Source organism: Rousettus aegyptiacus, unplaced genomic scaffold, assembly GCF_014176215.1.
Source record: "Rousettus aegyptiacus isolate mRouAeg1 unplaced genomic scaffold, mRouAeg1.p scaffold_m13_p_3, whole genome shotgun sequence".
NCBI classification, from domain to species: domain Eukaryota; kingdom Metazoa; phylum Chordata; class Mammalia; order Chiroptera; family Pteropodidae; genus Rousettus; species Rousettus aegyptiacus.
In genome coordinates, this window is record NW_023416306.1 from 167,788,297 (window position 1) to 167,813,422 (window position 25,126).

Consider the following 25,126-nt stretch of genomic DNA (forward strand, 5'->3'; position numbering starts at 1 on the left):
TCTGATGTATCTTCTTATAAGGGCACTAATCCCAACACAAGAGCTCTCCCTACTTGCTTCTCAAGGGCCCCATCTCCGATTACTATCACATTGGGGATTAAGGTTTTAACGTATGAATTTTGAGGGGAATGCGCACGTGCAGTCTCTAGCTGTCAGTAAGGCACTTGCAAAAGCTTGAGAGTCCCTGGGCACACCCCTCACAGGGGCTCATGACGACCACGGGTAAGAAGGCCCTGGGAGGGGTACCACCAGGAGGGACAGAGTAATGAGACTCGCCAGCCCACGATCCATTCCCTACCAGTGAGCCCCGCAGACGCCGGCCTGGCTCTCACCTGCTCTCCTGCAGATTAGCCACTAAGTCTGGGGTGTGAACACACACACACGCAGACACACACACACACACACACGCGCGGACATACAGACAGACACGGGGACACACACACACAGACACGCAGACACAAAGACACACACACACACACACACACACACACACACAGGGAAACAGGCCCCTTTGGCGTCTCTGCCGGGGGTCCTCAGCTCTGGCGTCTGCACTGTTTGGGACGCTCCTGTGCCTTACCGGGAAGATCCGCAGCAGAGCCACAGGGCCCCGCTGTGCAAGCTGCACACCTATTATGTTATTAGCCCTGTCAGGACTCACGTCTCTTTAAGACACTACGGACCAGGTACATGATCTCATTTAATTCTCAGGTTCTGTTTTCTCTGTTTTACAGATGACAAAATCCAGGCTGCGAGGGCCGCTGACTTGCCCAAGCCACACAACAGAGCAGAGCTAGGATTTAAACGTCCTTCTGCGCAGCTCCCGAGCCCGGAGCACGCGGGACTCTGGGCAACGAGTTGGCACAGACAGCCGGTCGCCCTGTCCCTGATTCTCAGGCGGGGAGCAAGGCATGCGTGCCCCAGGAGAGCGGCGCTGGTCGCCCTTGGCGGGCTGAGCTCAACGCCATGGGCCGCAGCCAGAGCCCTGGACTTGGATCGCAGGCTGGTTCCAGCGCTGACCACCTGGGCGACGCCAGGCCTCAGTTTCTCCACGCAGCCCGCACAGAGACACCACTGTGAGCGCGGGGGTTCCGCCGGCCCCGCCCTCGGGGGTGGGGCTGGGAGTGGTCACGTGGAGGGGAGCCGGGTCCCCGGAGCCCCGCCCCGCCCGCTCGCGCACCCCTGGCCCGCCGCCCCGTCGCTGTCTGGAGCCGCGGGCGCTGAGGCAGCCGAGGGCACCGGTCGGGCTGGGCACGCGGCGCTGCTCCGGGGCTGCCGAGGTCCGGGGACGCGCGCTCGCTGCTCGGCGCGCTCCGGGCCAGCTGTGCAGGCGGCTGGACCAGCAGCAGCAGCGAAGACTCGAGCGCGGGCGGCGGCAGCAGCCGAGGCAACAGTGACACCATGGATCTGTCCTTTATGGCCGCGCAGGTAATGGGGCTACTTTGCGCGCGCCCCGGGCCGCCAAGTTTGGGCAGGTCCGGGGCCAAGGTCTCGCCCTCGCCGCCGGGGTTGGGCGCACCGGGAGGGCTCAGGCCGGGAGGGCTCAGGCCGGGAGGGCTCAGGCCGGGAGGGTTCGGGCCAGGCGGCGGCGCCCGCCCGCGGCTCGCTCCGGTCCTTTGTCCGGAGCTGGGTGTTCCCACCTGGTGCGCGCGTCGTGGGTGGGGAGCTCGGCTTCCCCGGGGGTGCGGCGGGCTGTGAGCCTTGAGCTCAGTGGGTTGACTTGTTCCCAGGGTGCAAGGAGCCTGAGCCGTGCGAGTCGCCTCTACCCTGCCCATCCCCCACATCCTTCCCATCCCCCACCCGCTGTCCCTGTACGGAGCCCCCCAAGGCCGGGCAGCCCAGATGTATGCAAACCCGAGTGGGCGGGCAACCTCGCTTTCCAATTCTGTATCTTCCCAAGGCGCCAGGTGATCTCTGACTTGCCCCCCAACAAGCTTTTCTCCCCCTTTACGCGGAGAACACAGCCGGGGTGAGCGAGGCGAGCGAGGGTTGGCTCTGTGTCCAGCCAAACGCCCGAAGCCCCGAGCGCTTTGTGCTGTTTTGCTTTGTGCCGTTTTGCTTTGTGCCGAGTCTGTAGCAGTCGGTGCTGGCGCGACCATAACTCTTCCCTGGACACAAAACAGGTCCCCAACGGCAGGGAAGACAGATGATCGCTCCTCGCTTTATCTTTGCTCCCTGAGAATCCCCTTGAGCAGTGAGGTTGGGCGATCTTTACGGTTCCCTCCTCAGTTGTCTGGAACCAGAACAAAGGCACACACCCTTTTCTTGAGCTGCCTGTGGCCTGGGGGAGGACGCAGCAGCGACCACGGCCTCCCTGGCCCCAGGGCAAGGCCGCATTTGGTTTGGGAGAGCAGGTCCCAACCTACCAAATTGCACCTTCTATGGGTTGGTGGTGTTGGGGGTGGAAAGGCGAGAGGGCCACCGAGGTCCCCTGGGTCCACGCTGGGTGTGCGGCAGGCGCCTCGCTCGTTGCTGTTTAATTTTCCAGGAAATGCAGTTTGAGGGGACATTCTCTTTCCCCCCAAACTTCACTGCGGTGGAAGCCTGTTTAAAAAGTAACAGCCAGATCCAGGCTGTAGGGACAGCCAGTCCCCAGACGCAGGCTTGAAAGGATGTGCAATACCCAGGTTGGCTCCAGGAACCCAGATCCAGCTCCTCACAGCCTCTTAACACACTTTCCATAATGCTAATTGTTCCCATGAGCAAGGCTAACCTTTTTTGGCCTAATTTTTCTGTCTCCTGTTCTTGTACCCATGTTTATGAATATTGTCATGTGCACATCATTTTAAATCGTGGTGACTTTAGCTACACAATAAGTAAGGAGGTTTCGCCAGATTTATTTCTGGAGAGGAGAGGCGCTCACACAGCATCTCCCTCAGGATCCCACTGAACAACTGGTGTTTCTATGGTTAAAAACGAAATTGATCTCTGCTCGCCCTGGGGCCGGCTGGAACATCACGAGTTGCTATGGTAACTTGACTGAATAAACATAGATAGCCTGCACAGAGATTGGGTTGTTTTTTCATTTTCTCTGTTGTTTACCATTCAAATTTCCTATGGACAATTTATTCCCCTGGACAGCTGTTTGGGCATTAGGTACATGCTCAGTCCTGAGCCGGTGGAAAGGAACAGAATAGAGAGACACACTGGGGAGAGGTGTGTGCTAAGGTTTATTGAGCACCTGCTACGTGCCAGACACTGGGCACGTGCACACTTTATTACAGCGAATCTTTACAAGTCTATGCCCCAGGCGCCGCTTCCAGAATATCGAACTTCAGTGAGATTAAATAATTCACCTGGGACCCGCCTTTAGGAAGAAGGAGGACTGTGTTTCAGGGTTCCACTTTATTGCTTCGCCCTAAAGACACGACATGAGGGCCAGACGTTTAAGGCGACTCATCCGCCGGGCTCCCCGGGTCCCCGGGAAGCGGTCTCGCTGTGATGGTTGCTTTCTCCTGCTGCTCTGCTCCTCTTGTCCCTGCAGAGGTGGAGACTGTCACTCCTTAAACCGTAGCATTAGCAGTGCTCGGCTCAAGTTAAGTGCTCAGCACGTGCCCCGCGCACGCAGTGACCGCCACGTGAGCGGGGCCGAGTCACTGTCCCCACACGCATCAGCAGGGGGCAGTTTGATGGAGAAACGGTAGCGCCTCCACCCACTCGTCCCCTGAATGCTGAGTACCTCTCGTGTGCCAAGCTCCGTGTCAGGCACTGGGACGGGGACACTGGGGGACGGAGCTGAATGGGGTGTAGATTTCTGGGTGCTCACAGAGTATTGGAGAAATGATGAGCCAGGCCATTCCCATCAAGGGCGACCAAGATGGCTGGCACATAGTAGGCCCTCCATGAGAATCTGTTAGGTGATTGGAGGAGGGCAAGACGAGATGTATGTGCATGAAAAGACACTCCCAGGGAAAGTCAATAAATTTGAGACATCAAATGCTCTCGCCCAGAGCACCTGTCATTATCAGGCCTTTGAGGATGGAGGTTCCAATGGATGTGGAGGGGCAGATGTCCCCTGGTGAGCTTGGCAATCAGGGCATTCTAGGCCATGAAGGAGGGAGGCCCCGAATATGTTCACGGAATCCTCCAGGTAGATGGAGGGCAGCAGGGCACAGGAGAGCTGAGAGGCCAGGGCCAGGTTACAGAAGGTGCCGACTGGTGGGCGTGAGACGTCCACTTTCATCGGTAGGCAGCAGGGTCCAGGGGACAGTCTGTTCCATCCTCTCTCGTAACTTCATGGTGTTGCTTCCGTCCTTGGCTTGTGGATGCGTCATTTCAATCTCTGCCTCTGTTGTCACTTGGCATTATTCCGGTGTCTCTTTGTGTCTCTTCTCCTTTTCTTATCAGGACACAAGTCATATTGGATGAGTCCCCCTCCCCCAACAGTGACTTCACCTTACCCTGTTTACATCTGCAGAGATCCCATTTTCAAAGGTCACTGTCACAGGCACTGGGGCTCAGAGTTCAAGTCAGTCTCTTTGGGAGGCATAATTCAACCAATGACAGGGTCTGAAGTCCCATAAAGAGTAAGGTTCTTGGTTCTTTTGTTAGTGGCCGCTGGTCTTAGGGAGGCAGTAGACACATCACTTCTCTAAGCCTTAGTTTTGCCACCTGTGAAATGGGAACGGAATTGCTTTGCTCACGGAACTGTCCATCTGGTCATTTGGCACGTTCTTCCCCGCGTGCCAGGCCCTAACGGAAGAACCAAGATCCTTATTTTTCATGGGTCTTCAGACCCGGTCATGGGGAGAGGAGTGGGAGATGAAGCCAGGGAGACGGGGGCCAGGCGGGTGACCTCATGGCATGGTGCAGAGCGGGGCAGAGGCCAGGGGGCTGGGAGAGCAGGGCCCTGGCCTGGAGGGAGGCGTATGTGGCCTCCCCGAGCGCCAGCTCCTCACCCGTGCTATGCAGACACACAGGCCCAGCGCGGCCGCTCCTTCTGGGTTCTCAAGAAAACTTAGAATTCTGAATTTTACATGCATTCTGGATTTTTCAATCTTGGCAACTAATTAAAAAATTTTAATAACCTGACCGACCGTGGTGTGAGCTGTTTCAGTAATTTATGGCTTGTTATTTCCGCTAGTGGCGTAAAGCAGCAGTTTTTATTTGGCTCACAATTTTGTGGGACCAGAACGTGGGAAGGACTCAGGCCGTTTGTTTCTGCTCCAACGGCGTCAGCTGGGGCTGGATCTTCCCACGTGGCTTCTTCGCACACGTGTCTGGCACCTCTGAGCGACTCAGCCATTCTCTCCACTGGGCATTTCACCCTGCAGGCGTTTCTTCAGGCGTGGGGGGCTTCCTCCCAGTAATGGCGGTCACCTGTCCTCCAAAAAGCATTCTCAGGTGGGAGCTGCGAAGATTGTCACCGAGCTTCGGAAGCCCCAGAGTGTCACTCACTGCATTCTTTTAGTGAAGAAAGTCCTAAGGCCAGCCCAGGTGTGTAAGGGGAGGGGAATCAAGATTTCACCTCTTGATTGCTGTGGGGAGCAGCGTGCCCGCCCGTCTGAGAGGGAGAGAAGGCATGGCTGGCGGCCCCCTTGGGGACTAGCTATTCCGTGGACCAAGCAGAACAGGTGTGTGGGCCGGATTCATCCTGGGGCCGCCAGTATAATGTCTCTAAACTGTCAGGCGTGCGTAGAGCTTGACCTCACCTTGTTTGTAGTCAATGGCCCAGCCCGGGAGAGAAGTAAATGATTGCTAAGGAAGCAGGCCGTGGCTTTGTTGAGCTGAACCACCTGAAGCTGCAGGTGTCTGACCATTTTTGGTCTCCAGAATGACGGTGTCACATGGCTCAGCTTAATGTGTACTGTTTGGTAAGATAACCAGTTCCTCGCGTTGTGGAGGGAGGCGGGGCTGTAGGACGTGGGGCGGAGTGGGGAGACATGGGCAGAGGCGTGGGGAGACGGCGGAATCTCTACCCGCCGGGGAGATCTGAGGAGGCTCCCCGTGTCTGAGGAGCAGGTCCAACCCCCTCCCCCGCTTCCCCCCTCAGCCTGGCTCTTAGAACCTTGGCCTTGCCGGTGGGGGGACAAGGTCACACCTGGCACATCATGTTGACTGGGCGGATCTTTCTGGAAGACAGCATGTGCAGTCTAATCTTAGCCGAGATGCAGATACACCTCCCACCAGTCCTCCTTCCAGCCTTCCCTCCCCCCTGAACCCCTCGGAGACTCATAGTTAATTTGCATTTTAATCATTTTTCATGGAAGGGGAAAAAAACACAAAACACATCTGGTAGTGTTGAAGAGGATTCTGTTATCTCTTGAAATGGTCATAGCTACACTCGGGTCCTGTGAGGTCAGCTCCAAAGCATCTGCAAGAAGCCAGCAATCCCTCCCCCAGAGGGACTGAGCACCGCCCAGAAAAAATAGAAATCTAAGGAGTCTGGCAATCTGCTACTTAGAGACGTTTTCCCTAGCCAGCTACTGCTCTTTTTTCTTAAAGCAAGAATTACTGTTAAAATAAAAATTGTCTATTATCACAAATGTTTTTAACCAAAGGGCCTGTCTTCAGATTCCCATTTAAAAGATTTAAATATTTTATCATTCTAATTAAACCCGCATCCAGAGAGGAGATAGTGCTACATTTTTGCAAGAGTGTAATGAGCAGTTAAGAAGCAAAAATCTGTAGTGCTTTTTGTAGACAAAATTTTTAAATAGTGTTTTAAGAGCCAAGGCATTCCATGTGACTTGCAATAATTGCATCTCACAGAGCTAAGAAAACTGGGGCATCTGGAGGCGGATTGCAAGTCTCTAATTAAATACTTGAGCGTTTATAGAGCACAAGGTATGTGCTCAGCCCTGCTCTGGGGGGTCTGAACCCCAGGTCCTTTACTCTGAGATGGTGGAAACCCATCTCTGTTCATTTCCTGTTCTGTTCTCTCAGGAGTCCCCGTACCTGCCCATTACGCCATTTATTACGCATGTATTAAATGCGTAGAGGGTACCAGGTAGGTAGGCCCTGTGTCGAACGATACACAGAATCTCATTAAATCCTTATTTATAATAGTCCCATGGAGTAGGCAGTTTTAAGATCCATTTTCTAGATGAGGAAACCGAGGCCGAGAGGCAGAGTCACTGGTCCAGGGCGCACAGCTAAGATTCACACCCAGATCTCTGTGCCACTTCTAGTCTGACAATCTCTGCCTTCTGATGGGCGTGTTTAGACCATTTACGTTTAATGTGATTTTTATGTAGTTGGGTTTACATCTGCTGTTTTGCTGTGCTGTTGTTGTTGTTGTTGTTGTTGTTTTGATTAGCCTCCTCTGTTCTTTGTTTCCTTTTCCCTCCTTTTCTGCCTTCTTTTGGATTAACCGAGACATCGTTATTCCGTGTCGTGTCTTATGTTGGCTCGTTAGCTGTAAGTCTTTGTTTGGTCATTTCAGTGGCTGCTTTAGGATTTAGAGTCTGTATCCTTAACTCATCACAGCCTGTCTACAAGCGGCATTGTTTCTCTTCACGGAGAGTATAAGAACCTTGTCTTATACTTCTGTTTCTCCTCTCTCAGCCTTTCTGCCATTAATGTTACACATTTCGCTTCCACATATGTTATACTACGTTGTTACGTTTGTTCAAAGTCAAGTGTCTTTTCTTAAATAATAAGAAAAAACTCATATATTTTCCCATATGGTTTTTATTTCCAGTGTTCTGTATTCCTTTCTGTGGACCGTGGTTCCGTGTGTTTATTTGTTTTTTGGTTTTTTCCTGCCTTAACAGACTTTAACATTTCTAGTAGTGCAGAAGTGCTAGTGATGAATTCTTTCAGCTTTTGTATGTCCGGAAAAAAACCTTTGTTTGGCTTTCATTTTTGGAAGTTACATTTTACTGGGCATAGAATTCTAGGTTGGTGGTTTGTTTTCCGGTAATTTGAACACATTGTTCCATCTCCAGTGAGAAATCTGCAGCCGCCCTGTTGCATTCCTCTTATCATAATGTGTCTTTTTAACCCCTTTGGCTGCTTTTACAGTGTTCTCTTTGTTGATTTTGAGCATGTTGATTATAATGTGCCTTAGTGTCATTTATTTCATGTTTCTTGTTCTTAGGGCTTGGGAGCATCCTGCATGTGAGGATTTAAACTTTTCATTATCTTTGGAAAATGTTTTTACCATTTCTTCCTCCCGCCCCAGTTTCGTTGAGATGTAGTGCAAATATAACATGGTATAAGTTTGAGGTGCACTACATAATGATATACTCGTATGTGTATATATTGCAAAGTGATCACAATAAATTTAGTTAAATTTATCTCCTCACATTGTTACAATTCTACTTTTCTTATGACCAGAACTTTTAAGATCTACTCTCTTAGAAATTTTCAAGTATACAATTCAGTATCGTTAACTACAGTCACCGTGCCGCGTGTCACAGCCCCAGGACTTATTCACCTTGTTAGTGGAAATCGGTGCCTTTTGACCGCCTTCACCCAGTTCCTTCGCTCCCTGCCCCTGGCAATGACAAATTCTGTTTCTGTTTCTATGAGTTTGCTTATTTTTAGATTTCACGTATAAGTGAGGGCATGCAGTAATTGTCCTTCTCTGTGTGACGTATTTCACTTAGCATTATTCTGTCGGGGTCCATCCATGCCCTCACAAATGGCAAGATTTTCCTTCTTTTTAAAGCTAAGTAGTATTTCATTGTATATGTGTGTGTGTGACTTTTTTTTATCCATTCATCCAAGTGTAGACACTTGGGTTGTTGCAATGTCCCGGCTACTGTAGATAATGCTTCAGTGGTCATGCAGATGCCTCTTCAGCATAGTGATTTCATTTCCTTCAGATACATACCCGGAGATGGAATTGCTGGTAGTTCTATTTTTGATTTTTGAATCTCATCTTTCGAACTTCCGTACCGTGTTCCACGTTGGCCGCACCAAATTACGCTCCCTGCAGCAGTGCACGGGGCCCCCTTTTCTCCGCATCCTCACCAGCGCCTGTTGGCTCTAGTCTCTCGGTAGCTAGTCTAATATGTGCAAGGTGGTATTGCACTGTGGTTTCAATTTGCATTTCTCTGATGCTTAGTGATGTCGAACACATTTTCATGTACCTGTTGGCCATTCGAATATCTTCTTTGGAAAAAAATGCCTGTTCAGGTCCTGTGTCCATTTTTTAATTGGATTGTTTTTGCCATTGAATTGTATGAGTTTACCATTATTTCTTTACGTGTATTTTCTGTTCTCCTTCTTTCTGCTCTCTTTTTAGACACAATTTAGAGAAGCGTGTCAACCCCCAGCCCTCCGGTCTCCCTCAAAGTCACTGGAAGCCAAATTTTAATGAACTGCTAATCAACTCCTAGCCTGTATTTTTATTCATTTTTTTTGAAGTTCTTTTTTCTGATTGTGTTTCATTTGGATAGTTATTGATATGTCTTTAATATGTCACCAATATTTTTCAAGCTTAATTTGGGTCTTTTTCATATCTTCAGTTTTCTTACCATATTCAGTATTTCCTCCAGTTCGTGTGACTATATGGAATACAGTTATAACAACTGTTTTAATGTCCTTTCTCCTAATTGTAAATCTGGGTCCGTTCTGGGCTGGTTTTGATTGATTGTTTTAACTCCTCATTACGAGTCATGCTTTCCTGCTGTTTTGTAAGCTTTGATCGGGTGCCAGACACTATGAAGTTTACCTGGTTGAAGGCTAGGTATTCTCATCGTCCTGTAAATATTCTCGAGCTTTGTTCCGGGATGCCCGTATGTCACTCAAACGCAGTTCGTTCACTTCGGGTCTGTCTTTTAAGCTTCGCCAGGCGGGACCAGAGCCGTCTTTAGTCTGAGTAGTTATTTCCCACTGAGGCAGGGCTGTTCTGAGTATTCTACCCAATGCCCTGTGCGTTATGAGCCTTTCAAAATGGCTGGTGGAGACGGCTCTATTCCTGGCCTGTCGGAGTTTCTGGAACAGCGTCCGGCCCGTGCGGTGCCGGGCACTGCGCCCTGTCATCCTGTTGGTCCTCCGGTGTCTGCCGCAGACCTCCAGGATGCCCGCCCTGCACAGCTCTGTCCACGCTGCCCGTGCTCTCCCGCGGCTTCGGGCGCCCCAGACTCTCCGACCCGTCTCTTCAGTCGGGGAGTCCCCGGGCCTCTGCCTGGGTCCCCTTCCTTGCTCCACGGCCCAGGCAGTAAACTGAGGCGGTCGCAGAGCTCACCTTGGTCGCCGCGTATCCCTTAAGGGTCGCCGTCCTTCGTCGGCCAATGTCTCATATCTTGAAAACCATTTTCATTCTGTTTTGTCCTTTCGTCGTCGTGGTTTCAGTGGAGAGGGTGCGGCCACCCCCTGCTACGCCATCTCGTCTGGACGCAGAATTCTCTTAAGCCTGCGTTTTTAGCAACTATGTTTTCATAGTCCCCTTCTCCTTGTCCCTTACGGGGGAAAAGGAACGTTACACTTGTGTCTGAATCTGGCTCGCCGCCTCCCCCTCCCAGCTGTGGGACCCCCACTCAGCATTCCCCTGTCTCTTCCGAATGCTGAAAAACGCAGGTAACGTTTTATTTACCTCTCAGGTGAGTGTCTGGTACCAGGATGGAAGAGCCAGACCATGCGTGGGCTGACCGAACTTTCCACACTGCCGTTGCCTCTTGAGTTTCTTCACGGTGTCTTGAGACGGGATATTCCATGAGACACCGAGAGAGCCGGTTGGTGACCCGGGTGTGGGGTCTGTGTGCCAGGAGTTGGGCAGCTCAGGGACCAGCACCGGGGTCCCTTGGGCCTCCTCCACCCAGGCTCCTGGGCTCTAGCGAGCCCCATTTCCCAGCAGGATGAAAGCAGAGGGCGGGGACCAAGTTGCGTCAGCCTCAGGCCCACCAGGGTGGCAGCCACCAGCTGGGACCCCGTGTGTCCTCTCCAGACCCTGTGAAGGTCCCTCATCCATCTCCTTGGCACAGAGCACTAGGAGCTGATTAGAAGCCCATTAAAATTCGGCTTCCAGTGGCTTTGAGGGGGACCAGAGGGAGGTGACTAACGAGCCGTCGGGCCCCCAGCGCCCCCCGCCTGTCTTCGCTGACCCATGGCAGTGCCACCCGCGTCCCCTGCCCCCGCTCAGACATCCTGCCAGTCCTTGTTCCCGCCTCGTGGAAGTGTTTCGGTTAGACTTAGCACTGTGTTTTCACTGTGTATGTTGGAATCAGCTTGCCTGTGTCTGCAAAAATACCTGCTAGGGTTTTGATTGGGATTGCACTGAATCTAGACCCCAATTCGGGGATAATTCACACCTTAACAGTATTGAACCTTCCAGTTCTTGACCACAGTATTTCTCACTTATTTAGATATTCTTCGATTTGTTTCATCAATATTGTGTTACTTCTAGCCTTCATTCAGATCATGCACGTATTTTGTTTGATTTATACTGTGTTCTATTTTTTTTTTTTTTTTGGTGCTCTTGTAATTAGGATTTTTTAAAAATTTTAATTGTCTATTGCTTGAACGTAGAAATACAACTGATTTTTTAAAAATATTTTAAGTATAATGTTGGCCGTAGGCCTCTTGCTTGTAGTTTTCGTAGATGTCCTTTATCAGATTTAAGGAGTTCTCTTCTGTTTTTAGTTTGCTAAGAGTTTTTATTGTGAACGGATGTTCGGCTGTAAGATGCTTTTTCCTCATCTATTGTTGTGATTGTGTATTTTTTCTTCTTACTCTTTTTAGTGAATTAAGTCCATTTTTCAATGTCGAGCCAGCCTCGTGCTATCTTTTTCGCACGTCGCCGGATTCTGTTTGCTGGTATCTGCGTCTGCTTTCGGTCCACGTGTAATTAGGGTCCTGACCTGCAGTTGTGTCAGCTGTGATTTTGGCAGCGGGGTCACGCTGGCCTCATTCATGTACGGGGCTTGGGAAATGCTCCACGTGAATTGGAAAGTGTCCCCTCCTCTTCCGGAAGAGATTGTGTGGAGTCGATACGATTCTTCCTTACGTATTTGGTAGAATTTGCCAATGAAGCCAGTTTTTCAGAGGATTGTTGTCTCGCCTTCTGTAAGCCGTGGTCCCAAGGTCACTCCCATCCGTGACGCCTCGGTAATGCTGCCTGGGTCCAAGCGGCACCTCCGCCTCACAGGGGTGGGTCTGGGCCGGGGCGGTTCCGTTCTCGGAGGCTTTATTATTATGATGTGTCTTTGGGTCGCTTCTGTGCATGCAGCGCTGGGAGCGAGCCCGGGACGTGTGCAGGTTCTTACACAGAAGCTCCCCCCCCCTGCGGGACGCTCTTGGCTCCCAAGGGCCTTGTTTTCTACCCTGCTCGCTAGAAATTCAGTGTTTCCGTCAACTGCCTCCTCCCGTGCAGTCACAGAGCTCTGTCCCGCCGCATGCCTGCTGGGCAAAGCGAGAGCGGAAAGTGAGCGAGAAGGCGGAGGACACGCGCCCACGCCCTCCGGACCGCGGGGCCCTGTCCGCAGCTTCTCAGCCCCTAGTCCCGCGAGGAGGGTTTTCGCTTGCATTTTAGGTCCCCATGTCCCTGCCACCACCATCACTGCCGTAGAAATGCCGCCCGGCAACGGAGGCTGGCCCTGGGGCGGGGCCAGGGAGAGAAGAGAGAAAAAAGAAAGAAATCGAGTGCTCCCCCCAAACTCTTCAGTGCCAAGAACCCTTCTTCTCCATCCTTTGCGTAGAAAGAGGGGTTTCTCCTGGGGCTTGCACTGCGGGAGCTGGGTGATGAGAAGGCGGGGCCGCAGTGAGCTGGCGGGGCGCTCTGGCCTCAGGGTTCCCCCTGCCTGCCACCCGCCCGCTCCGCCCGCCACGCGCCCGCTCCGCCCGCCACGCGCCCGCTCCGCCCGCCACGCGCCTGCTCCAACTGCCACGCTCCTGCTCCACCTGCCACGCACCTGCTCCGCCTGCCACACTCCTGCTCCGCCTGCCACGCACCTGCCCTGCCCACCACCCGCCCGCTCCGCCCGCCACGCGCCCGCTCCGCCCGCCACGCACCTGCTCCGCCTGCCACACACCTGCTCCGCCTGCCTTGCAGGTTCTCGGGATCTCCATCTGTGTATCGTCAGAGCTCCTCATCATGCCCTGTGATGTGCTTACTCTGTCTTAGCGGCACAAGACTCGTCATTGTATTTTAACTTTTGCATCAGGATCCCTGGGTCTGGGCGGGAATCCTGTTTGGACAGGAAGCAGACCCAGCAGGAACGCCTGGTCCAGGGGGTTTGGCGGGCCTGGAGCCAGGAGCGCCGTCCTGGGGGCATCTTCTGCCCATTAACGGGGCTCCCCCGCCAACCTCACCCCGGATCAGGAGCCTGTGCCACGTCGTGTACCGGGCAGGTCCCCACGGGGCCTCCTGGGATCTGTGCTGATGAGTAAGCGCCCACTGGCGGGAAGGGAAAGTTCAGGGGCCCGCCTGGTCTCCCTGACACCCGCCCTGACGGGTCTCCTGCCCCCACCTCCAGAACACACTTTCGGGGTGTCTCCGTTTACCTTGCAGTGGGGTTTCCATTCCTTTTCTCATGCTCCAAATGGAATTCATTTAATATGAACCGGATCCAAAAGTGAAAAATGGAGAAAATCCAAAGAGTTCCATTAACCTGAGGCTTAAGAGGGTGGCGGGCGGGGGTCCCTGCCCGGGGCGCCTGGGGCCTGCCCTGTGTGACAGTCGGGATGGCACTCAAAATTATTCTCGCACACATCGAGGTTTATAGCCGGCAATGCGTGTTCCAGGCCCATGAGCGTGTGTTTGAGTCTGTATGCCTTTGGAACATTGACCCCTTCAGGGTCAGAGGTCACAGGGTACCCCTGGCATCCCTAGTACCTATCCCCTCTCCTGGAGCAGAGTGGCCTTTCCGTGTTTGTCGAATGAATAACAAATAGCTGGACGGCCTCCCACGTCCCTCCGGCCTTTATATTTGGGCCGCAGAAACCCTGCGAGAATTTCATGATGAAAGGAATTATCCTCTAGTGTCGGCAGGCTGACTGGAGGTGGCCCTGGAATTTTCCAGTGAACTAGGTCACCCAGAGAGCCTGGGCCACAGGTGGCGTGCTCTGAAGCGACGAAACCGAGGGTGTGGCCCCTTGTGCGAATTCCGAAATTGCAGCTGTTTCTCAGATTGGCCACGTGTTGAGTTGCTGGATTGAGCAAATAAAAATACGAGATGCCCACTTAAATTTGAATGTCAGACATATCTTTTCCTGTAAGGGTCATTTTTTCGTTATAATTATGCGCAATGCGAGGCTCAGAGAGGGAGGCAGGACTCCGGGGAGGGGCGGGGGCCAGAACCCCATCTCCTGGCCCCCCAGGGAGGCCGGGGAACGACCGTACGATGGTTTTACTCCAGTACGAATTTCCCTGGAAAACCCACAGCCCTCAGCCAGGCTGCTGCGGCGCGGGGCCTGCGGATGGCCGTCTAAGGAAGGCGGGTCTGGGGGCCCAGAGCACGGCCAGCGCCCCTTCACAGAGCATCCATCCGCAGAAGCCCCTTGTCCCTCCCCTCCCCCTCCTGAAGGCCTGAGCCCGTCCGGGTACCACGCTTGGCAGACGTCCCTTCGAAAGCGTTTTCTGTCCCTTTCTTGGGAGAGGCGCAGCGTAGAGAAGATTTATGTCACCTCTGTCTCCTCAGCAGAGACAGACGGGGACCAGGAAGGCTCCCCTCTCCTCTGTGCAATTCTGCTATTGGGGGGGAGGACAGTGAGGTCCCCAGGGAACGGAGCCCCCATGTCCATGACAGTCCATGCCCTCCTAAACCCCTCCATGAGGTGACCCCAACACCCAGGGATAGGACCTGTGGGCTGGGGCACCATCCTGGCTTCTGACAGCGGCTGGTCCCACAGTAATGATGGTAACTCATGTATTCCTTTGTTCAAAGCATCGCTGTCAAGGTGATACAATCTAAAAGTACCAAAAAGTAACAAATACCCATAGGCCCACTGACCAGGGAAGATCATTTAAGCAATATTCCATTGCGTTTGCTCATCTTTTCTCGTAATAAAATATTGCAGCCAATATCGGTCTCCTTTGTCCCTACCTGCCTTTTTCTCAGAGGGGTCTGCTACTGGGAACCTTATACATTCACAGTCCATGTTTCTACTTCTACTTCCGTGCATGTGGATCCATGCGTGTAGTATTATTCTGTAGGCATGTTTTTAATTTCAGGAACAGTATCTGGGTTTATGTTGTGATTTGTTCCCCCGTCCCTGCCTCCAGAAACCATTTGTCCCGTAGTGAGAGAGCCTCTGGCAGCTCCCTTCTATAAAGCAGTTAGTTTATGTTAATTTGCCCATTTTTAAATGGGAAACCTGAGCCCCGGAGAGGCTAAGAAACCGCCCCAGGTCGAAAGGCAAGGACAAGTTAGCTCTGGGGCCAAGTCTCGTCATGCCCTCAGGACTCCCGGCTGATGGTCCTAGAATTCATTCATTTTCCGAAGAGCTTTTCACTGTCTGTGCTGTTTGAGGTACTGGGGACAGTGTGGGAAATAGAACTGGGGGTCTCTGCCTTCCCGGAAGTCATGGTCAGGAAACACAGCCTTTATAGGTAACACTGACCTTGAACATCGGCCACGGGTCCATTATGTCCTGGTTTCCCCCTTGAACAAGCCGACGAGTATTTTTCTGAGCCTGGCGTGGTCGAGGCCCCCACCCCACGCCGCTCCGATTGCCAGTGTCTAACTCGGTAAGAGGAGACTCGTTTTCTTGTTCTGCCTCCTTGGGCCACACTCTTCTCTGCATGATGGCCCTTCCGCTGTTTGAAGTTAGGGGTCGTACCCCCAAATACCCTCTCTGCCGAGGATTCCATTCTCAGGGGGCCAGTGAGTGTACCTGCCCACTGGTGTGAGAAGAGCCACTTGCCACCCAGAGGACGTCTCCCAAACTGGCTGAGAAGTAGACAGAGGCTGGCCGGAGGGCCTTTCCCAGGGACCTTCCAGATGCTTCCTTCTCTCACCATCTGTTTCCGAGGTGACTTCACCTCCGTTCTCATTCTGCCCATGAGCCAGGTCCCCATCAGCTCCTCACAGCTTGCGAATGATGGAATCTGGGCTGACCTTGGTGTTCGCTTTCCATTCGGGTGGCAGTGGTGGCTTTGGGAGTTAGAACCTTTCCGCTGCGGGGTTTGGCCCTGTGCACCGGGAGCTCCGAAATGTTCATGCCTCTGACTCTGACGCTCTGTGTCTGGGGGTCTGCCTCCAAATAAAAATGCACGTGCGAGCATTACGCACGCCCAGATGTGTGTAGAAGGATGCTTACCAGTGCGTTATTTATAACAGGAAAAATCGAAATTCCTAAATCTCCGGCTCTAGGGGAAGAGGTTAAATCATGGTTTGTATTTATGATAGAATATTATGCAGCTGTTAAAATGGTATTTTGATCTATGTTTCCATATTTGAACTTGTTTCTCTCTCACACACCCAGAAAAAAATTTCAAAAGAAAAACATCAAAGTGTTAATGGTGATTATGTCAAAGTGGAGGGTTACGATTCTCATTTTTTCCTTATCCTCTTTTATATTTTCTTAATGTTCTATCCTGAACGTATATTACTCTTAAAAATTAGAAGAAAACCAGGGTTGTTTTATGACCCATGCTGGTGCGGAGGGGCCCGGGGCTCAGAGCGGGAGGGTCTCTTGAGTCCCGGGGAGCAGCCGGCGAGCTGCTGGATGCGCTACTGAGCTGCCCTGCGCCTTAGCGCTTCCGTCTGCAAAACGGGCACGAGGCCGTCTGCCTCCCGAGGAGGCTGTGCATACTAATTTTTGTAGATTCAAATATACACTGTCAACTATAAAATTGTTTTTTAAGCAGAGCCCGGTTCAGGGACCCTCTGCGTGTTAGCTTGGCCAGGCAGAGGTCCCTCCGGACGGCGGTTCTTCCCACGCGCCCACGATCCGCTTAATTCTCTCTCTGTCCTCCCCAGCTGCCCATGATGGGAGGGGCCTTCATGGACTCGCCCAATGAGGACTTCAGCACCGAATACTCGCTCTTCAACTCCTCCCCCAACGTCCACGCGGCCTCCGGCGGCCAGGGCCAGCCCGAGGAGCCCCCGCGGTCCTCCAACGATGCCGTCTTGCTCTGGATCGCCATCATAGCGACGCTGGGCAACATCGTGGTGGTGGGGGTGGTGTACGCCTTCACCTTCTGAGGCTCCAGGACGCGCCCCTCCCCCCCTCTGCGGGGCCTGCGGCGGGTGAGGCTTTGCGCGGGCCCCGGCCGTCTCTGTCGACCTGTGGCCACACCCACGGCCCCGAGCCAGGAGCTCCCGCCATGCACACAGCCTCTCTGGGGGCGGTGACCATGCGCCTGGAACGGCCCCACACAGCCCTGACTTAAATCTGCCATGCTGTGGTCCCGCCGATCCAGAAACCATGGGAGCATGAGCTTCCGGCCCCTGGACGCGGGCAGGGGCAAGGCCTTTAGGAGCGAGTTGAGGGATTCCTGAAACTGTTATCCAAGAGCAAGAGACCAAGGGGACCAGCCAGTTAGATTCAAGATGCCCACGTGGCTGGACGGGCGGTCGCCGGCAGTAAATAATGACTTCTGTGTCTTGTTTCCATACAGACTTATCACACCTGGTGTGTTGGGTGTCCGGGCCAGAGCCCCCGCAGAATGTGAGTGCCCCCACCCCAGTCTCAGACCCTCGGAATTTTGGTGGTGATCGCTTGAAGGGCCATAGAAGATTTGACTTGAAAATGGCACCTTTGTCGCCAGACACCTTGGCGCCCCATGAGACCCAAAAGCATCAGAAAAGCCGAGAATGGGGGAATTACTGGTGACATGGTGGGATTTCTGGGGTGGTTTTTATCTGCCGGATGGACTTCCTCTTCTTTTTACAAAGAGAAGTTACCTTTAAAAATTAGATCCGACAAGGTGTCTGTTTTTCAGACCACCCACAAGAAGATGCTCTCTGTTATCTGGAAAATCACAGAATTTGAGGGATAAATTAAGGCTCGTGTCCGCCTAATCGTCTGATGGATGGGCGGGAGAGTGGTGAGGTCTGCCTGTGGTCACCGAGCACGTTAATGAAGGGGCCAGATCTGAGGGGACGTTTGCCGACTCGGCTCAGGGCTCCCTGAGCCCCACTTCCAGACACCGCCTCGTCAGCTGCCCTCGGGAGATGATGCAGAGGGTCCCGAGCGGGCACAGACACCTGCATTTAAAGGCGGTTAGGCTACCAGGCGCTCTTGTGGGCCCGAGTGTGCTCGGTCCTAGTCAGTTTCCCTCCGTTCTTAGAAGTCAGGGGCTGGGGGACCCAGCAAACGAGGGAGCCCCCACACGAAGGCCAGAGCGAGATGGGGCTTGCTTCTCTTCAGACCTTAGGAAAAGATCTTTGCAGGTGGGGAGGCAGCCTCCCTGTGTGACTAAGAGCAAAGGCTCTGTTCCCCGCAGGCCAGGAGAGGCTCTCTCCTTGTTTTCTCCTTGTGCTGTAAAAAGAAAATAAATGGAAACCCCCTTCCCCCCGGGAAACTCCCCTCGACCCCCTCGCCTGTGGTCGAGAGACCTGAAAGACTGGTTAAGAAGCCCCCGTGCATGTTTGGGGACGATGGCAAAAGGCTGGCTTTGTCACTGTGGTCTCAGGAGAAATGAGCGTTCTTGACAACAGGCCAAGGGCCATCCTAATTGTCGGGCGGCAGCCGCTCGCCTCTGGGAGGTTGGCGCTGAGCTGCGGTGATAACAGGATTACCGGCCCGCCATCCAGACGGCGCCGGCGGACGGCCGCCAGCCCTCATTGGTCACATCTGTCACCGCGGCCACGCATCATTCCTCAAGTGCTTCGGCTCAAGTGGAGGTCAGGAGCACAGAGAACTGGCATGACGTTGCAGGCGGGGAGGAGGGGCGGGGGGCGTGGACGCCCTCTGGAATCCCGGGTGGGGTCCGCCCTCGAGGGCGGGCTGGCTCCTTGGCCATTGCATGCCCGTCATCCCACTCCTCTCTGTCCAGCCCCCCATGGGTGCCCCATGAGCAAGGTCCTTCTGAGACAAGAGAGCCCAAGGAGGGAGGTCAGAGCCAGGGAGACAAGGCGATGCTCGGTGTCTTCGTGGGGTCACTCAGCTGCATCCTCTGATCCCTTACCTTAGACCACACATCCCCGGGGCGCCTGCAGCCCCGTAAGAGGCAGGGGGCAGCTCCCTGTTCTCACATGGCCTGTGGAGACGGCAGTGCTCCAGAGAGAGGGTTCTGTGTTTGCCGTGATGGGGGAGGCAGAGACGATGGCTTCTTGCTCTGAGGACTCCAGCCTCCCAGGCCGCCTGAGGGGCCAGTGTTCACGGGGCACTTCTGGGCACAGGGGTCTCCCCCATGAATGTCAGTTAAAGTCGCCTTTCAAGTCTTTCTCTTCATGTCAGGAGCGGGACCATCTTGCCCAGGCTTGACGTGCAGATGGCAGTGATTTGCTCGGGGTCATTCCATCTCAACGTCCTGTGATTCCGTCATCGATTTGTTCCCCAGCACGATTCCGATAACAATGAGGATAGATGCGCGTGTTAAATTTCCAGCCGGAGCGTTACGCATTCTCCCTCCTGACTGGGTTGGGGTTCTGTCTTTGAGTCTTAGGTCCAGGCTCCTTGCTAGATTCACGTGCACATATTTGAACCTGACAGCGTCGTTGTTCCAATACACAGATAAGAACCCGAAGCCCAGAGAGGTGGAGAAACTTGCCCGGGGCTGCACAGCATGAAAGTGGTGAGCATGGACTTGACCCTGGACCGTCCAGCGCTGTGGCCAGGCTCGTTATGCAGTAGCATGCTGCCTTCAGGAGTCGGCACACGTACGCCAGGCCCCGAGTCTACGGAGGCCGTTTCCCAAGGTCCCCCAGTCATCGCGTGGCCCCCTCTGGCTCCCACAGGTAGAAGTCTCTAGCTCTTCTTGGAGTGGGGCTCCCCCGTCTCTCTACCTGACACCCTCGTTCTGCCCAGGCTTTAGGGCGGGGATCCCTGTCACCTGCCTGCCCCTTCAAAGCTGAGCATAAGTCCTTTTGTGTGGCCAGGGAGATGTCCAGAGACCAGCTGTTTCAGGACACATGCAGGGAGGGGTCCCACAGAGGACCCAAGGAGTGAGGCTCCTGCAGCCAGAAGAGTCATGGGACCGTCCATGTTGCGAGTCGGGCTCAGGCCGTCTGCTGACCCCTGGGGCTCCCCCAAGCAGGGGGAACCATGTTCCTCTCTCTGACCCTAGCCCGGGGCTCTGCTGGGTGAGGCGGCCCCGGAGCTTTGACTTGCGTCAGTGCCGACAAGGATGGGCTGGCTTCTTCGGTAGCTGCTCCTCAGAGAAGGGATCCTACATTTGCTGGAATGTTCTCTGTGCTCGCCCCTCGATTTCCCTTGTACGTGCGGTAGGTGGCCCGCACCTGTGCTTGTTTGCATGAGTGGACCCTTCACTAAACGGCGACACCTGCCTTACGAGGTCGTGAGTGCTGTCACGAACTTTGGAGGACACCGACCAGCTGCCTCCTAAGGGGGTTCCACTTCCTGTAGGGGCCCGGGCAGGATGGCCGCTCCGCCGGTTCCTGCTCTGCCACTGCTGTCCTTCCCCTTGTCCATGAGCTCAAGGTCAGGAGGCAAACGAGACTGTTTATTGTTCCCCAGAGGGAGATGACCATATCCCCTTTCGGGAGCCCCCGGGGTCCGAGAGACAAGTGGGGGAGGGCAGGCTGGCGGCACTTGGCTGGAGACGCAACAGGCCAAATTCCAGCCGGTTCTAAAGGGAGCGTTTGGGCACCCGCCAGACACGAGCATCTGTTGGCCTCCTTCCCCGGAGACAGAGGGCCCCTGCCATCTGCACCAGCTCCATTCCTTCCGGAAAGGTGGTGCGCTCTGTCAGGTGCGTGACCTTCCGTCATCATTAGCAGTGGCATTATTAGCGATTATTCTTCCGCTGCTGTTTATAGCACATCGCCCTCGTGCTGTGCGCTGTTTGTATCTCGTTGCTTGGCAAATCGTCCTCCCCACCCCCCACCCCCCCGCCGGGGCCAGGAGTGGGTGCAGGGAGGCGCACGTTTATTCTTGTCCGTTTTTCCCTTGAGAGGACCGAGGCCAGGCCACGTGCCCCAGAACCCACGGCCAAGGGGCTGTGACTGGGATCCGGCTCCGCGGGCCGTGCGAGCCGGGTGGTCACCCTGCTTCTCCCTGCGTGTCCACGAGGAGCCCTCTGGAGTGGTGCGTCCCAGGACGGGCCTCTGAGGCTGGGTCCATCTTGGTCCTGGAGAACGGGTTTTGAGCGTCGTGCAGGAGAAGGCCGAGCAGTGGTTTATGATATGTGTATCAGCCTGGCGGCAGGAAGAGGCCTGAGAGAGCATCTGTTTAGGGCCTGTTGGGGAGGGCGGCCGGGCGGAGCGGTGAATCGGGGGAGACCTGACAAGGCTCCAGGTGCCCGGCCCAGGGCGCCGGCTCCCACAGGGCTGGGCGTTCACCGGGGAGCGTGGGGCGGCCCTGGATGACCAGCCCCTGCCCCGGGACAGGCACCGTGTTCTCTGCCAGCTGTCACCCTGCCCCTTCACTGTGTCCGGCAAATGTCCTCTGTCCCCTGTAAGTCCTAGGTGGGCTGGACCCTCAAGGAGCAGTGTCCAGAAGGCCAAAGGGAGCCACGGGAGACTAAATGTTCCGTGCTCACCTGGCCCGCCCTCCCCTCTCCTGCTCCACGGGCCCCTGACCCCGGTCGCTCAGTGAGAGGGATGGGGGAGAGGCTGGGCAAACTGAGCACCGAGAGCCTGGAGGACAGAGTGTATAATCTCCAAGCAGAAAAAGCCGCCCAGAGAAGCCAGGGTCGCCAGAGTTCAAGGGCAGCCAGGTGCTCCCGGCAGGTGCTTCTGTGGTCAGAACTTGAGCATTTCTTTTTTTCTTTCTTTCTTTTTTTTTTTTTTGTGGGGGGGGGGCGGGGGGCGGGCGGTGGTGAAGGGGATGAGTGGCAGTGTCTGGAAGACAAAATGGTGCAAATCCTAGTGACCGAAGAGAGGAGGGGTTCTCCCAGAGCGAGCGTCTGGAGCATAATGGAATGGCCGGAAGTCCATAAAGTTGACGTCAGTTTTGGAATTTAAGTCTGCGTTATTCCAAGTCATGGTAAAAGTCACCTTGGACAATGAAAGCAGAGAAGACCCTTGGAGACACCGGACAGGCGGCAGGGGAGCCGGGCGCACTGTGCATGGGGCAGACACGGGCCCGCCCAGAGCCCTGCCTCCGCCGGGGTCCCGAGCCTCGTTCCTCGCCGGGCCCCTCCACCGCCCGCCGGCCCCGGCGTCTGCCTCCCGGGTGTCTCTTCCCCAACATCATTACCAGAGAATCACCGAATTTACAGTGCGAAGCCTTGTCACAGCAACTCAGACGGTTCCGCCCTGGCTCTGTAAGCTGGCGGGAAGGGGGCTCCGGCCTCTGCGCTCGAGGACACGGAGCCTGCGAGGGGTTTGGGAGGGTCGCCCGGTCCGGTGGTCGGCAGAGAATGGGGTCTACAGAGTGTCTGAACCACTGGGCCGGTGCTTCTCAACAGGGGAAAATTTTGTCCCCCGGGGGACCTTTGGCAGTGTCTGGAGACAGTTTTGGTTTTCACGGCCTGCAGAGAAGAGATGGTTCTTGTGGCATCTGGCGGACAGGAGCCCGCGATACAGCTGAACGGCCCCCGCGACAAAAGATTCTCTGGCCCCGAAACGCCAACAGCGCCGAGGCCATGCTGCCTCTGACTCCACAACTGCCGTTTCCCAGAGGTCTGCTCGGCCCCATGTGTGAGTTACAGAATAAATAAAGCTCTTCTGGGTGACAGCAGTGATCACGGTTGCTGCCTCAAGTTCACGTTTCAGCGGAGGGCCCTCGCAAGACTTCTGCTTGGACATTCCCGTGACTCTCCAGTTCCACCGTCTTGGGCTTGTGTGGGGCGTCTCAGCCTGGATGGAGAAAACCCAATGGGGTGGGAGGAACAATGGGGCTGAACCCGTCCCGTGCTCCCCCTTCCCCCCCCCCCGACTCCCCCGGTAACTGTGTGTCTCTGGGACCTTGAGAGACCTGGCCTCCAGCGATGCCTCTGAGAAGCCCCGCTGGGGAGACAGTGTGGAGGGCGTGGGGGTGGGGGTGGGGGTGCCGATTGACCTCTGGGCCGATCTCCCCCCCTCTCTCGTTTCCGACCCTTTCCCTGTGCCCTGTCCCTGCCCCGGCTCCCAGCAGGCGAGGGCTTACTCACACTCTTTCTACTATTCCAAGTGTTAAGAAAACTTATTCTTGTAAGTAGCCACCCTGCAGACACCAGTTCTTCCGAGAGAATCGGAAACGTCCCTTCCATGTCTTACTAACGTTTTCATAATCAACTTGTAAATGTAAGTCGTTTACTGAATGAAAAGGTATTTTAACTATTCTCTTTGCTACTCAAGGCCCCCGGTTTCACGATGACGTCACTAACTTTTATTACAGTGGAAAAGCTATTTCTTAATGTAGAGTTTCAGTGTGCTCCCTTCATGCGAAACACCTGACTTTAATGGATGTAAAAACCTGGCTACGGGACTGTGTCCCTTTCGCTGTGAGGACTGTCCCCGTCATTGTTTTTTATTATGACAATTAAAAGAAAAGAAAATGACAACTTCTAAGTGTTTTGTGTCCCGCGCTTCATCCCCAGGAGACTGTTACCCACCTTTGCAAGGCTCAGCTCACTGTCACCTCCATTCCGCTCCTCCTGAACCCCGACCCCAGGCAGGTGATCCCCGACCCCACACCCCACCTGAGCCTCCCCTTCCTCACTCGTGAAGTAAATCCCATGTTCCCCACCCTCTGCGTTATCTGCAAGCAAAGTCTGTCTTCGTTAACTTCTGATCCATGCACCCAGCGCGGCGCCCGGCTCACAGCAAACACCAGCAGACGTCCAGGGAGGGAATGAACGAGGCCTGAAAGACCAGCCCTGCCCGTTGCAGGGCTCCCGGGACAGCGAGTGGGCGGTTCGCGTCGTCCGTCGGTTCACTGACAACTGCAGACATATCGCCCTTCCCGGGTGTTCAGTGCAGCTCTGAGCTCTTCACGTATGAGCGACTCGCTCGATCACGACCCTGTGTAAAGCGGGTACCACCGTCACCCCGTTTCCACAAACGAGGACACTGAGTCTCAGCGAGGCTGTGACCAGCGGGGCTGGGACTGGAACCCGGGATCGGCTCCTGGTCTGTGTTTAATGGCTGTAGGATGCCCCCTCGGGGGGCAGCACCGGCGAGGGGTCCTGGAGCAGGAGCGGGGACGCTGGGGAGGGTGAGGGGAGCCTGCCTTGGAGAGGGAGGGGCGCAAATAACGTCGCCGTCAGGTGTCGATGTGCTGAAATGATGGGGAACCAAACACTGGGCTCCGCGCCAGGGTCCCTTCTGAAGAATCCACACCAGGCCCCAAAAGAGGGCGCCATGGGGGCCACGACCCCACCGAAGCAGGAACGGTGTGTGCAAAGGATTGATCGGATCAGAGGCTTACGCAAGAGTGGACCCCTCCCGCCCCCGATGGGGCTTGGACCCAAAAGCTCTGGGCGCCAACTTAGAGCCTGGTCATCCTAAAGGTAGGAGGCGTCTGGGGCAGGTGCAGGAGGGGGCGTGGCCATCAAGAGATTCTGGGACAAGTGCCAGGGTTTTATGACCAAGCCCCGGGCTGCCCCACCGCCGACTGCAGCCTTGGCGGGGCTGGGGGTGGGAAGCCGGGCTGGAGCCTGGAGGTCGAGGCGGTAACGGGAACAAGGCTGAGACGTGGCTAAAACTAGCTCGAAGGAGCCCCAAATGTCGCTGCGGGGCCCCGTGGCCAGCAACGGGCTGCGGCAGCTAGACTCGGAGGGGCACAGTGTCTGGAACCGGGAAGCGGCAGGGTTCCGGGAAGGGGCTCCCGGTTTTCCTCTCAAACTCGTCTCTGCTGCCATCTTCCCCGGCACCTCCGCCTGCCCCCAGCTTGGGCCAGCGGCCCGGGGTCCTCCTGCTCGTCAGGCAGCACGCAGAGATGGCAGAGGGGCTCACGCTGCCCGGCAGACTGTGTTCTCAAGACTGAGGAGCGCCGTTTTGAAATAACCAAGAAAGCTGGCAGCAAGAATTTTCAGGAAGAGAAGGCGGCAGCCGCAGTCCAACTCTGCCATGTTTCTACTTTAAGAGGCGACAGAGAGGCCGGTCCGTACCAAAAACGTCCCTTTCTCCCCGTTTATCCTAAATTTTGGGTTTTACAAATTTAGGCTGTAAACACATAAGTTCACGGTCTACTTGCCTGCCGCCAGCTCATCTGGATATTGTAATGCTTTGACACGGGTTTCCGA

At 54.8% G+C, this 25,126-nt stretch overlaps 1 protein-coding gene across 3 annotated transcripts; it reads left to right on the top strand.

Moving 5' to 3' along the window:
• Positions 1–1,173: 1,173 nt before the first annotated feature.
• On the top strand, positions 1,174–23,450 carry CUNH14orf132 (chromosome unknown C14orf132 homolog). Of its 3 annotated transcripts, none has more exons than XM_036217623.1 (3): positions 1,174–1,425; positions 16,809–17,078; positions 19,510–23,450. In XM_036217623.1, exons 1-2 carry the CDS (start codon positions 1,399–1,401, stop codon positions 17,031–17,033), a joined length of 252 nt encoding a protein of 83 aa, XP_036073516.1. In that variant the 5' UTR covers positions 1,174–1,398; the 3' UTR covers positions 17,034–17,078; positions 19,510–23,450. The 3 variants fall into 3 exon arrangements, with proteins under 3 accessions (XP_036073516.1, XP_036073515.1, XP_016015362.2); XM_036217622.1 differs by having other exon boundaries at positions 17,450–23,443; XM_016159876.2 differs by having other exon boundaries at positions 16,809–23,443.
• Positions 23,451–25,126: the final 1,676 nt, after the last annotated feature.

Coding starts and splice junctions, on each gene's coding strand:
- CUNH14orf132 (XM_036217623.1), top strand. CDS start 1,399: ATGGATCTGTCCTTTATGGCCGCGCAG. Junction 1,426..16,808: donor TGTCCTTTATGGCCGCGCAG/GTAATGGGGCTA, acceptor TGTCCTCCCCAG/CTGCCCATGATGGGAGGGGC.